Genomic DNA, 13,235 nt, shown 5'->3' on the forward strand with positions numbered 1-13,235 from the left:
TTTCAGAATAAATCGTCTTGCCAATCCATCATCTCAAACTACAAAAACCTCAAAATACCACCACACTGCATGTGTGTTTTTATGGTCATATTATCCCCAGTTTTTTAATTGAACCCCCAAACCATCTAGATAGTGATTTTACCATCCCTCAATCAGCCCAACGAATATTATTCAGATTTGTTGTAGGTAGAGAATAGTTGTAGCAGTGAGTCCATATCTCTTTGAATACAAATATAGTTTCCAAACTAGGTCACGCTTTTATTCTGAAATTTGAATGCCCGGAAATGATCTTTGTTTATTCTGGTTAATTTAACGAACCTGCTCCTGGCTGACGTGGATGTCTACTTAAATGATTACCTACATGCATTTAGGGAAAACACACTTTTTTTCTGTTTGCATCAGCCCTGGAGCAAAGTTGCATTTACAGTTGTTGCCTACCCATTCGTTGGGATATAATTTAAATAGTTTTGCTACTCGAAAAATCACAAAACCGTGCAGTCAACCACGGATATGCAAGTAGGCCTAGCCTATTAGTGAGGGTAAATTATTTCAGTTTGGGTGCATGTTGTTGGTTGATCCGTACGGCTAAGGATGGGATGTCTCGGACTTATATCACCCATTCCACATCCAGGAGTATAGTGGACACTAGTCAGCTGTTCATAGGTTATGGTGCTCCAATTACTCTCTCATTTGCTTGTGACTCCGCAGGGCCTCCACACACTGGGCATACAGAGCAAGAAAACAACAACATGCTCATTCAGGACATCCCCCTCTTTGTTTTTCTCTGTCTGTCTTTCACACACACACACACACACACACACACACACACACACACACACATATTATAGACATATTATGCCCACCAAACACAGTGCCAAATGGTCTCTTCATGCTTAAGCATATAAAAATGAAGTCTAATTATAGATTGACAAAGTTTACTGTGTTTATGTACATTGTGTGTTTCTTTCTTTGCTAATTTTTAAGTTTTTCCAGAGGAGCCAGACTTGCCATGTGGATTCCTGTTATAACCCATGCTCATTAACTAAAGTCACGTGTGTTGTCCAGATGGTGGCACTAAAGTAATAATAAGTAGCCTAGTATAATAAGTCCTCCCATATTGTGAGTCCAGTTGATATGGCACTCACTTCAATTGTTACTCTATTTTATTTACTTTTGGTGGAAGTGGTGGAAGAAATATACAAATAATTCAAAGCAGCAATACCACAGTATAAAAATGCTCCATTACAAGTAAGTCTTGCATTTTAAATTTCACTGAAGTATTAGCAACAAAATGTACTTGAGTACTCAGTTGATGTGCTTAGTTACTTTCCAACACGTTTAAACATGTTTTTTGTTTTCAAAAAGGCTTTAACAGTGTTTTGACTAACACCAAAACTGGTGCAGGGCACACTGACTTAATTTTATAAAATAAAGTACAAGTGCATTGTTTTAGAATTACCAGTATTAGTAGCAGTAGTAGTAGAGAAAGTACACTGTTCAGATTTACTCACACCTCTTACATTCCCTCTCTGTCACAATGGGATATTGCTTTCCTCTCTCTACAAAGACTGAATGAAGAAAATAAGAGAGTGGCACTCTCAACCATGGTTTTCCAACATAGGCCCTTCTTTATCTGCCCCCATGTTTAAGCCTGGAGGCTTTTTTCTGCATTGAGTGAATTCCAAATGGCCCTTAAACATTAAACAGTCTATTCATTCCAAACGGAAATATCCATCATTTGAGAAAAGTGACTCCCTCTTTTTCAGATTGATCATTAGTATCATTCATTCGGAAATTAAAGCACACTGACTAATTTCAATCCCTTTTTTTTTTTTACAAAATTCTAATATTTTACAGACTGTGATTTTGTTAATTAAGTTGTGAATTTGTTTATTAATGGTAATATCCTGTAGAGGTTTGAAGCGTGATTTATCCAAACATTCAACTCACTTTTTAATACGATATCCTTTATAAAGGGCTTATAAATTGTAACTAATGTCTTTATAAATGGTTCATAAATCATTTACTAATAGCCTACTTTATAAATTAGCCTAGTTACAATAAGAGCAATGGTTGCCAGGTTGGGAAAAATCTTTCATTTCATGGTGTTTATCCTTTTGTATTTGGTAAAAACACAATACTATTGGTAATGCATAAACAAATACAGTGTAATAGACCCTATTCTAGTCTGCAGTTATACATGTTAATAAAACAGAAGTTGATTTAATTAAGTTAAGTTTATTAGTGATCTTCAAAGCATTAGAACATAATTTATTAACCATTAAAAAATACTTCATAAAGTGTGATTTGTTAGAAAACTACAATGTATGGACTCCATGTTTATTATAGCGTATAGGCTGTGCTACCTTTTATTGACCCCTCCATCATTGTACACATATACAGTACAGGCTATAGGCTACTTGTACTGTGAGAGTGAGACAGAGGATGTTCCTCCTGTGGTGCCTTCCTCACGATGGTTTAATACACATACCAGATTAGACTGTAATCCCACACTCACAATGTGCATGCGCAAACTAAAGTGCGTGCGACGGACGAGGGACGGTTCGGTGTTAATACAAACAACAAACTGCGTTCACTCTCCAAATCTCCTGTACGAGAAGTGGCGATGATGAATTATACGAGGTAAGGTCTTTTTTTTAACGGTTTGTCTGTCAGCAAATCCGAACATTTATTCTGGTGTGTCAACTGAGTTTGTCGTCCCGTTTCAGACAGGATTGAACCGGGTTGTCCCGTTACAGGCTGAGCTGCAGTTTGCAACAAATGACAAATAAAGTAGAGTCTAAACTTTATAGTTTAAGCCACGTTTGCTCAGTTTCACACGAAAGTAATTTAAGAGAAAACCAGCAGAATATGCATGAATGATCCCTGGTACAATGTGTTTCCCTGTGTGGATAATTGCGCCGTGTGGTGACCCACTTGGCAGATAGAGCCCCGGGTTGTTCATATTCAAGTCACAATGCAGCTCCACAGGGAAACTAATGAAACGTTTAAAGTTTCTAATGCACCTGTGAAGAGTGTATTATTCTTCCTGGTGATATAGAGGAATGTATTCAGTTCTACAGCAAAGAAAAGTGGTGTTTGCTTATCAATCCTTGTCTGTACTATCTGTCACAAGGGCTGGAATAAGTAATCAGATGCTTTACTTAAGTAAAAGTAGATCCATTGCAAGTGAAGGTCCAAAACTCAAAACCTTCCCCGGGTAAAAGTAGGCTACAAGACAAGTATCGTAAAATGTACTTAAAAATTCACAACTAAAAGTAGGCATACTTATTATGCAGCAGAATGACCCCTGTCAGTGTTATAGGTTTTATTAATTATATTAATTGATTAATATCACTGATTCATTAACGTATAAGCAGCATTTTCAATGTTAATATATAATGTTTATAAAATGATCATATGTTTTCTATGTATAATCTTAACCTACAAAACTACCATAGCTGTATAATAAACAGTGGAGGAAATGTAGGACATTTTCCTAGAAACACAGTGGGGAAGAAGTATAAAGTAGTGTAAAATAGAAATACTCAAGTAAAGTACAAGTACCTTACATTTGTACAGTATATGAGTAAACATTCCACTACTGTTTGTCACACACTCAGCACCTGTTGCTGTTGTACATGCATACATGACATTATACTTGTTTCAAAACTTAAAACCATGGCTGCAGGCTTTGTATTTCCATTGTGTTGCCAGTTATTTATGAAACAATGGATTTAAGGTTGTTTTGTGCTTTCTGGAATTAATTATTGAAATGGTACTGGCCCACTTTTATGCAGTTTTGTTTCAGTGTCACGCACAGAAAAACAGTATGAGTGCAGGATTGCACAGGATTATACCATGTCATCTTGTCCCACATTTTATAATAATCATAGCAATCCTGACATCAGATAATAAAGGTTAATCTCTTGTTTTTTCATTTGTAAAGCCCATCTATAAGCATGGATGTTGATTGTTAATGAATGTTATTGCCTGAACTGAAAATGTTTTAGATTATTTTATGTGAAACTGATCCATACATGTATTAATTGTATTGTACTTGTGTATGCTTTTAAACTGTCTTGCAGGACTTAGTGGCCCCCTGTTCCTCTGCACAACACACCAATGTGGATGGTGTCAAAATACTGATCTGGTGCTTTCCTCGCTCCAAATACTGTACATTTAATCAAAGCCCGACATTCACAACATCCTTATTAAGGATGCAAGGGTGCACATAATGCTGTTTCCTCTTTGGGCTGGATGTATACCCATAGCCTACTAGCTCATGGGCAGCAAGTGCTCACTTGACATGTCAGAGTCTGTATCAGCAACAGGATGTCTAAATGTGAGCTGATTGAGCTGAAGGACCTCAGTGTAAATGATCCCATTGAGCTGGCTGCTCCTGCGGCCCGCGCAGCCCCACCACCTGTAAACCCGGGTCAGCCAAGCCACTTCCATGTCGTCCGTCTGGTCGGAGACAGCGTCAGCATCGAGGCTACCCAGTGCCAGATAGAAGAGGCTGGAGTAGGTCATGACTTCCAGCCGTACAGTCACACCCATCTCACCTGGTGTGACCTGTGTGGAGAATTCATCTGGGGTCTTTATAAGCAAAGTTTACGCTGCGCCAGTAAGTAACTTGTGCATGTGAATTTGTTTAAAGTATAAGTCTGGTAATATTTTCCCCTTTTGCCATAGACCTTTGTTGTTATTAAAAGCACATCAATGAGCGACATGTTCCTTTAATACCATTAACATGTGCACTGTAGTTTATTTTGAGTCAGGCCCACATTCACCGTCCTGCTGCCAGATATGCTCACTAGAGCACCAAATGTGTATTAATCCACAGCTAAAAATAGTCCCCAACAAACTCATTATTTACTCCTGTTTGTAACATTTGTTAAAACTATACATTGCAAGTACATTATTTAGCCATATTTAAAAATGAAAGTAAATATTAGAAAATCTTTTTTTTTTTTAAAGATTTAAGTCTTTAGTAGGAACAAATGGGCTTGGTGCTGAGAGCCACAGACAGGTTGGGAAGTATGGAGACACGGTGGGATATTTGATTTTGGGTATAAGAAAAATGTAGAATAACACTAGCCTTGTCCTTTATGTTTGATGTGTAAATGATGAGAATATTTTTCTGCAACCGTTGATCTAAAAAGCAAAGAGACGCAACCAGCCACTTCATCGTTATTGCAGGTAACACAATCAATGACGTACAGTACAAGGATGCCTTGAATCGTCATGTTCCTGCATATGTGATTAATAGAGATAGTGAACCATTGTGGTTGCTTACTCAAGATCGTAAAGAACACTGGTATTAAGATAAATCCTTTAGCCTTATTAGAAATGGCTTAAAGGGGTGATAGAATGAGTATATAGGGTATTTCACACTGTTCCTTAAGGTCTCCTAATAGGGTATGTAACATTGGTTGGGCTGAAAATGGACCAGGTGCTATTCTATGGGGCCTTAACTACCCTGTGAATATGGCCCTATTTCAAACAAGAGCTTTTCTTCCAAATTTGGTATGCTCATGAATATTTAGATGAGCTGTGCGCTGATTGGTTGAGCAAACCACATACACATATATTGGAGACGAGACAGCGGGTCTCATATTTCAGACACTGCAACGTTATACATTGTTTGTCTGCTAATTCGTTATTAAATTCACTTCTGAGACTTTTTTATGCGAGAAATCAACGATATAAAGCTCAAATATGTATGGGCCGTGTTACGAAAATTGATGGCTAATTGCAAATTTGGTAAGACGTGTCGGACTTCAGGAGCTCCACACAGTCTGACGAGAAAGCGGCAGCCTGCTGGGCTCCATACCCAGGGCAAAGTCACCATTTCTGGGTTACTGGTCCGATTTCAATTTAATGCATTTTTGTGAATTTCAGAGGTCTCGTTAGGAGGAGGCAAGCTAGCTCTCATTGATAGAGCTCCATCCAGCTCACTTGCGGATAAGAGGCGTTTATTTCCCCGATCGTTTGTTTAAATAACTCAACACACATATCCATTATAAGATTAACTGGACCTGTGGTAAGAGATTGCAGGCGTAACAAGCTCGCTGACCGTGCTCTCACTCACACACCCCGGCCATTTAGCAGGAAGAGGGGAGCTGCAGGCCCTGGAGTTATGTCAGGGCAGCGGCGTTTGGTAGTCCAGTAACCCAGAAACGGTGACTTTGCGCGGGTATGGAGTTCCATCTAGCTGACAGCAGGCTGTGGTCTGTGAAGGAGGTCAGGCCGGGCGGCGAGGCAACAACCCAGGCAGCACCGGTCGCTGAACTCCAACACACAGTTGGACAAAATTTGCAATTAGCCATCAATTTTCGTAAAACGGCCCATATTTGACCTCTACATAGTTGATTTCAAGCATAAAAAGTCTCAGAAGTGAATTTAGTGATAAAATAGCAGATGAACAATGTATACAATTTCTGAGATCTGCGCGACCTATTCAGAAGACTACCTGATCTCAGATCAGTGGTGTAGCCTATGTAAATGTTGGGGCGTGACAAAGATAGAGACTAGAGCCAAATAAGGAGGAGCCACTGAGTTGACGTCAACTATTAGCTTCGTTGAGATTTGCCCGTTTTCAGCGGCAGTTTCAAATTGTGAGATTTGCAGAGGAAATAGGTGTCAGTGGGATTTTGAGGTTCTATGTATGTCCTATTTACCCACCAAACTGTCGTTATTCAACTATGACAAGGTAGAATCGGTTTTGCATTCTATCACCCCTTTAAAATGCCCTCAAATAAAAGCCCAAATCAGCTCTGTAGCCCCATAATAACTAAGTGATGTCCATCCAAAGCTCACAGAGCTGTGACATAGTCTTCACTTTCCAGTATCACCAGAATGCAGGATGCTCATGTTATTTTTCGATTCATGAGAAACTTTATCACAGAGTTTGTACTAATCTGTAGGAAGCTCTGGCAAGCTTCATGTTGGAACATTTCTGTCCCAGTTCAACCAAGAAATGAACTGCTGTCACACTTAGAAACAAACAGTTGACAGTGATAACGGCTTATAATTAACATCCCATTAAATCTCAAACATGGGCAATTTTTATTTTGTAGATACAAACATTTTGGCATGTTGCTTACATAACATATATGTAGATAATGCATCTAGGTTAGTGTGTTTTGGGTGATGTTTTTCAGCACAGGGACAGATTACTGAACAAAATTCACAGAGGGCTCCACAACAAGCGTTGACCGCTAGCCAAAGTATAATTGAGAATTTATTCTCTCTATCTCTCTCTCTCTCTCTCTCTCTCTCTCTCTCTCAGACTGCAGTTACACTTGTCACTACCGCTGCCGACCATTCATCCAGCTGGACTGCAGCACAGATAATTTGTTAACAAACAAGGAAAATTCTTCTATCGACTCCCTCGAGACAGACACTAATGTGGTGAGAAACAAAGCTACAATCACATATTTTATCAATAGTACATTTGTATAGAAAGCTGTCTTTATTGGATTGTTTTAAGTGAGTATAGGTCAAAGCAGATGGAGGCTACCAGATTGTCCGCTGCTGTCCACTGAGTGTCACTGTGCCATATGTCCTCAAAGATGCTGGTTTTATTACCTCTTCATTGTCAATGCATCTATAGAGAACGTAATTTAGGAGAGAGCTAAGGGGAGGTCGATAACTTGACAACTTTACAATAAAACAGCTGCCTTTATTTCAGAACCACACAAAAAAAAATCTGGGACCAACACAAGTTATCAGATAGTTAAAGGATTGGTTCACTGTTTTTCAGCTTGCTCAGACCATATTAATAGGAAGTCTACCATCATGTCCAATGGGGCATTCAGCAAAAATCAGAAAAGTTGATTTATCATGATTTTTAAAGCCCTAATAGATTGCTTAACTAGACTGTGTAAAATGGGACATATTATGGAAAACTCACTTTTTCAGTGCTTGTGCACATACCTATGTCTCATGCAGGCTCATTAGGATATACTGGCCCCCATCTGAGTATCTCCACCCATGGCTTAGAACTACCTTTGCAAAGGTGCACCATATTTTTCTCACAAGCCAATCAGAACAGACTGGGCTTTTTCAGGAGGATGGCTTAAAGACACAGGCGCTAAAATGGAGCATTTCAGACAGAGAGTGAACATAGGTACACTATATTCAGACAGACAGATGTGCATATATGTCCCCTTTAAAACACAGCATGAAGATGTGGCAGAATAGTGAATTTCTTAAGAAATAAAGGTATTGGTGGAGTTATATATGGAAACTACATTTTAATGTGAATATGTACACGCACATCAGCAATAACATTGGGTGAACGTTTTTCATATAGGATCATTTGAGCAGATCTCCTCTGGGGGTGGGCTTTGTGAGGTTTTATTGTCAGGGAGGAGCAAATGGAAATGCTGAGGTCAAAAGAGCTGTTAGCAGAATCAGATCTCTCGAGGCAGAAGAAAGGACAGAGGAAAGCTAAGTAAATTCTGACATATAACTCCAGAAATTATTTTAAGATTTTGGCAATGACAAAAATCTAATAAAGTTCACCTGAACCTCGGAGATGACCTGGGGAAGCACAGCAAGTACTGACACATTCTGCAGTCAGGAGGACAGCAGCTCAGCCCTGGAACCGTATTTTACTAAATATACGTCTTTCTTTCACAAGGTAAGAAGATCAGCAGTGAGACTATGGCATGATTCAAAGGCACAAAGCTGTTTTACTTTCTGGTTAACTATATAGATCACTTATTTATTTTCTAACCACAGACAAAAAGCTTGAATTGGTTTTACTTTAATTTCCATGCACCTGTTCTCTGTCACTTTCTCTCCATCCTCAACGCTCACTTGTGAGGACAAGCTTTCTGCTGACATTATGTGACCTATTTGCTGCTCTTTTCTTTTTAGGACGAACAGATCGATTGGGGTAACCGGGTATTGACTGTTAGTGAGATTCAACAGAAAGTTAAGGAGTATAATGCACAGATCAACAGCAATCTCTACATGATGGTTGTGAGTGACTTATAAACTTTTTTTCTCTGAACATTCATCCATGCACAAATGTGTACTTGAACTGTATTTAAATTGTAATAACATTCAGAGATGTGTACTTGAGACTTGGTGACTTGGACTCTGGTCGACTGTACTCACTGTTTTGATAGTCTACATCCATGACGTTCCACTTCGGAAATTCCAAATTTAACTCTTTTTAGCCGGATGTCCGTTACCTTCCGTTTTGTTTGTGTTGGAATTTTTTTTTTATATATTTATGAGGACTATGGTTAACTGCTCCTCAGATCTCTGCAGGGTAAATCCAGACAGCTAGCTAGACTATCTGTCCAATCTGAGTTTTCTGTTACACGACTAAAACAACTTTTGAACGTACATGTTTAATGCTGTGTAGACTAGCCAGACCCTCTTTCGCTGCGCTGTGGAGGACTGTCTGGCAAAGCAAGACTACTGTTTTGATGACTTGCAACTTGACTTGACAAAAAATAAATGACTGAGACTCGACTTGGACTTGTAAGTAAATGACTCGAGACTTGACTTGAGGCGGGATGACTCGGATGACTTGCATGTATTCATACGTTTGAATGTTAGCTGATATATATAAAATAATATAATTTAATGTTGTCACGTGTCTGTCTAGCACCATCAAGCATGCTATGCAGCAGCAGCAGTGCAAACTGTGAATCATGATTGGACGACTCAAAAAGCTCTCCAATATGTGATTGTCATGATTGGATGACTGACTGTCAATAGTTTGCGGACCACTTCAATCCCATTTTCACAATATATATTTGTCTACCTTACAGAATAAAGACGGGTCCTACACTGGTTTCATCAAGGTTCACTTTCAGTTAGTCCGTCCAATCTCCCTCCCTCCCCCTCAGAGCCTGTGCTCAACACAGGAGGAAGATCAGCAGGGCAGAAGGCTGAAACGGCGGACATCTTTCTACCTCCCCAAAGATGCTGCCAAGCACCTGCATATAAGCTCCCAAACACGTGTGCGGGAAGTCATCGAGGCATTGCTTAACAAGTTCACCGTGGTGGACAACCCGGCCAAGTTTGCCCTGTTTGAACGTGCTGAGAGACAAAGTCAAGGTAGAATCCTCAATAATGTGCAGTTACTGTAAAACAATACAGAACCATGTATTGAATTGAAAGTGCTGAATTTTGTTTTATTTAGTGTACATGCGTAAACTGCCTGATGATGAGTGCCCTCTCTACCTGCGCTTGTGTGCTGGCCCCAGTGAAAAAGTCTTGAGTCTGGTTTTGAAAGAGAATGAGACAGGGGAAGTGAATGTAAGTTTCCATTTGGCTCTGAGAATTAATATATATGATAAACATGTCAATATATGCTGAAAAGCAAATAAATGTACTGTATATACAACAGATTCTAAAGTGAAACATTGCTCTCCTCCACAGTGGGACGCATTTAGTTTTCCTGAGTTGTGCAACTTTTTGCGAATCCTGAAGCGTGAGGAAGAAGAGCATGTGCGGCAGATTGTGAAGCGCTACGCTCTTGCTAGAGACACGATGAAGCAGGCCATGGCAAGGATTACTACTCCTGGTTGACTTTGAGCGATTCAACTGATCTTCGTATTTTAATATGATGAAGAAACTTTTGCCACTTTGAATACTATTGTTGATTAGCAATGTAAAAGGGAAGGAAATAGCTCAGACAATGACATTGACAAGGCTTACTGTAGGCCCTGTTCATTTTGTGCAAGCAGAGTCACTGTTGGGAGAAGTAATAGCTTATCTTGGACTTAATTGGATGCAGTTCTTTCTTTAAAAAACGATGCTGCTTGACTGGATTATTTATAGTGGTAATAACTTTTAGTCTTTCTGGGCATTTATCATATTTAGTTTCATTTATATTCTGTGAAGCTGTTTGAAAAATGTTGGCACTTTAATGAACCTGTAAATTGGATTTTTGGCAAGTTAAAATGTGAAACAATGTGTTTACATTCTAACTATTTAATAAACTGAGGATAATGGTCATTCTGGTGTTATTGTTTAAATTATAGCCTATATGAAGTAGTAAGTTTGATAGACCAGTAGTCCACATTCTAATGTGCCAAAGCTGAAGTAAGCTACACTATATAAAAGTATGTTGACACCTAATACATTTCATCCATGTGTTACAACTGAACATTGATTCACAACCATAGTAATGTATATGTTGTTGTAACAGCCAGGGATTTGCTTTTAACCTCTTAGCATTCCGCCCACCTTTTTTACAGGGGGGGGGGGAGGGGGAGCTGTTCAGGGGTAGATAAAAGGACAACAGTAGATGCCACATAAAAGTGTTGTACATTATCTGAAAACTAGGAACCTGAAGATTCATTTCAGATGCAGCTCAGCAGTGTGTGTCAAGATGTTCTAGTCATAAATCTGAAATAAAAATGTATTCATTAATTAAAATAAATTGTGAAAGTGTATAAGGGCTTAGCACATTATAATGGAAGTATATGATGGCCATTCCCATGCTCATGTATGTCTCAAATTTTGTTTCAGCAATTTTTGGGTTGATACCATTTGTTTCCCAGATTTGATGCTAAATTTGACAATTTTAACCATTCAAGAATTGGCTAAAGAAATTGTCAATAATCCCTCCAAAATACCACATTTTCGGCAACTGGATGACGAGCACTTCTGTTCTGGAAACTGCTGAGAAGAACCCCCTTATTGTCAATATACCTAGGAAAGCCATACCTCCTCTGAATGTCCTAGGTGTCTAGTTTGTGGTTGTAAAGTTCCATGAGGCTGTGATATCTTAGAGGTCGTATAATAGGTCATTTTATAAAGCGAGGTCAAGTTTCAAAAAGTGGTCTCACTACAATGAAGTGGCTACTTTGGGGAACATCATCATCACACATGAATACAATTGGGCTCACTAAATCCACAAGTCTCAGTCATACCTAATTTATGCAATTCCAAGATTGTTTAGGGACCCCAATGTGCAGAAATATTCAAATACATCATTTTAGAATAGGCGGAAATAACACATTTGCCCCAAACTGCATGAGGTTAACATAAAGTGGGCATGTCTGTAATGGGGAGACTCCTCGTTTGTGGTAGTGTATGAGGTGTCCATATACTTTTGGCTGTAGTGTACCACAGCGTTCTCTTTTAATGTCTAGTTAATAGCATAGACTGTATAAGTCTATGGTTAATAGTTAATGGGACAGGCAAATTGACTTTTTTAAATAATAGAAGTATTCAGGTGAAAATACGGACAGAAACATCTAGAAGGTGTTTGGTAGAAAATGGGACACCACAGGGTAGTGTTATTGATTAATTATGTTTTTTCTAATGTTCAGCCAGGAATTGGAAAGTCACTATTTGCAGACGATGGTAGCCTATGGAAAAGGGGGAAAAATGTGAAGTATACCCTGAAGAAGGTGCAGGAAGCTAACGCTAGTGGAGGATTGGGGATGGAAATGGGGGTTTAGATTCTCTATTGAGAAGACTAAGGCTATGTTTTTTACAGAAAATCCTGAATCAGATTTGGTGTATGAATTCCAGTGTTATATAATAGAAAGATATCAGGAACACATATTCATTTTTACTGATGGTTCAAATGATCAAGAAACAGGTGCTACAGCAGCAGCTTTTGTTGTTCAGAGGTGGAATGCCTAAGCTTGTAAGAGAACCTCAAATTTCCTAAGTGTATTCACAGTGGAGTTATATGAGCAGATTCAGAACCATAGTGTGTTGATAGTGACTCTGTGTCAGCTATCAATAGTATTGGGTAAGGGTCATCAAAGAGTCGACAAGACCTTGTATATGATATTCTTCTGGCAATTAGAGATGTGAAAAGGAGAGGGGTAGAAATATCATTCGTATGGGTCCCAGCTCATGTAGGTATTGCAACAAATGAAAAGGTTGATAATTGGTCAAGGAAGCTGCTCAAAAGGAAACCATAGATGTCAACATTAATCTATCCAAGGCGGAGGGTAAAAGTATTGTGTGGCAGGGAACAATTTTTAAATGGCAACAGCTCTGGGAACAAGAAAACAAAGGGAGCTCTAGCACCTATTCTCAATATCTAGTAAGGTAACTGACTCAGTTAATGTTTGTAAAAGAGGGGAAGTTAGACGTAAGGAAGAGGTTATTATTTCTAGAATGAGGATTGGTCACACGTTTTTGAACAGCATTTATTTATTTTAGGAAAACACCAGAGTGGCTTGTGTTCATGTCAGGAACTTGAGACAGTGCAACATGTTTTGATTTCTTGTAAAAAT

At 38.9% G+C, this 13,235-nt stretch overlaps 1 protein-coding gene across 1 annotated transcript; it reads left to right on the forward strand.

Annotated features, from left to right (window-relative positions):
- The first annotated feature begins 2,489 nt into the window (after positions 1-2,489).
- rassf1 (Ras association domain family member 1) lies at positions 2,490-10,989 on the forward strand. The gene is made up of 7 exons (XM_031287571.2): positions 2,490-2,648; positions 4,089-4,627; positions 7,295-7,416; positions 8,890-8,994; positions 9,798-10,086; positions 10,172-10,287; positions 10,411-10,989. Exons 2-7 carry the CDS (start codon positions 4,336-4,338, stop codon positions 10,558-10,560), a joined length of 1,074 nt encoding a protein of 357 aa, XP_031143431.1. The 5' UTR covers positions 2,490-2,648; positions 4,089-4,335; the 3' UTR covers positions 10,561-10,989.
- The last annotated feature ends 2,246 nt before the right edge of the window (positions 10,990-13,235 follow it).

Source organism: Sander lucioperca, chromosome 6, assembly GCF_008315115.2.
Source record: "Sander lucioperca isolate FBNREF2018 chromosome 6, SLUC_FBN_1.2, whole genome shotgun sequence".
Lineage (NCBI taxonomy): Eukaryota > Metazoa > Chordata > Actinopteri > Perciformes > Percidae > Sander > Sander lucioperca.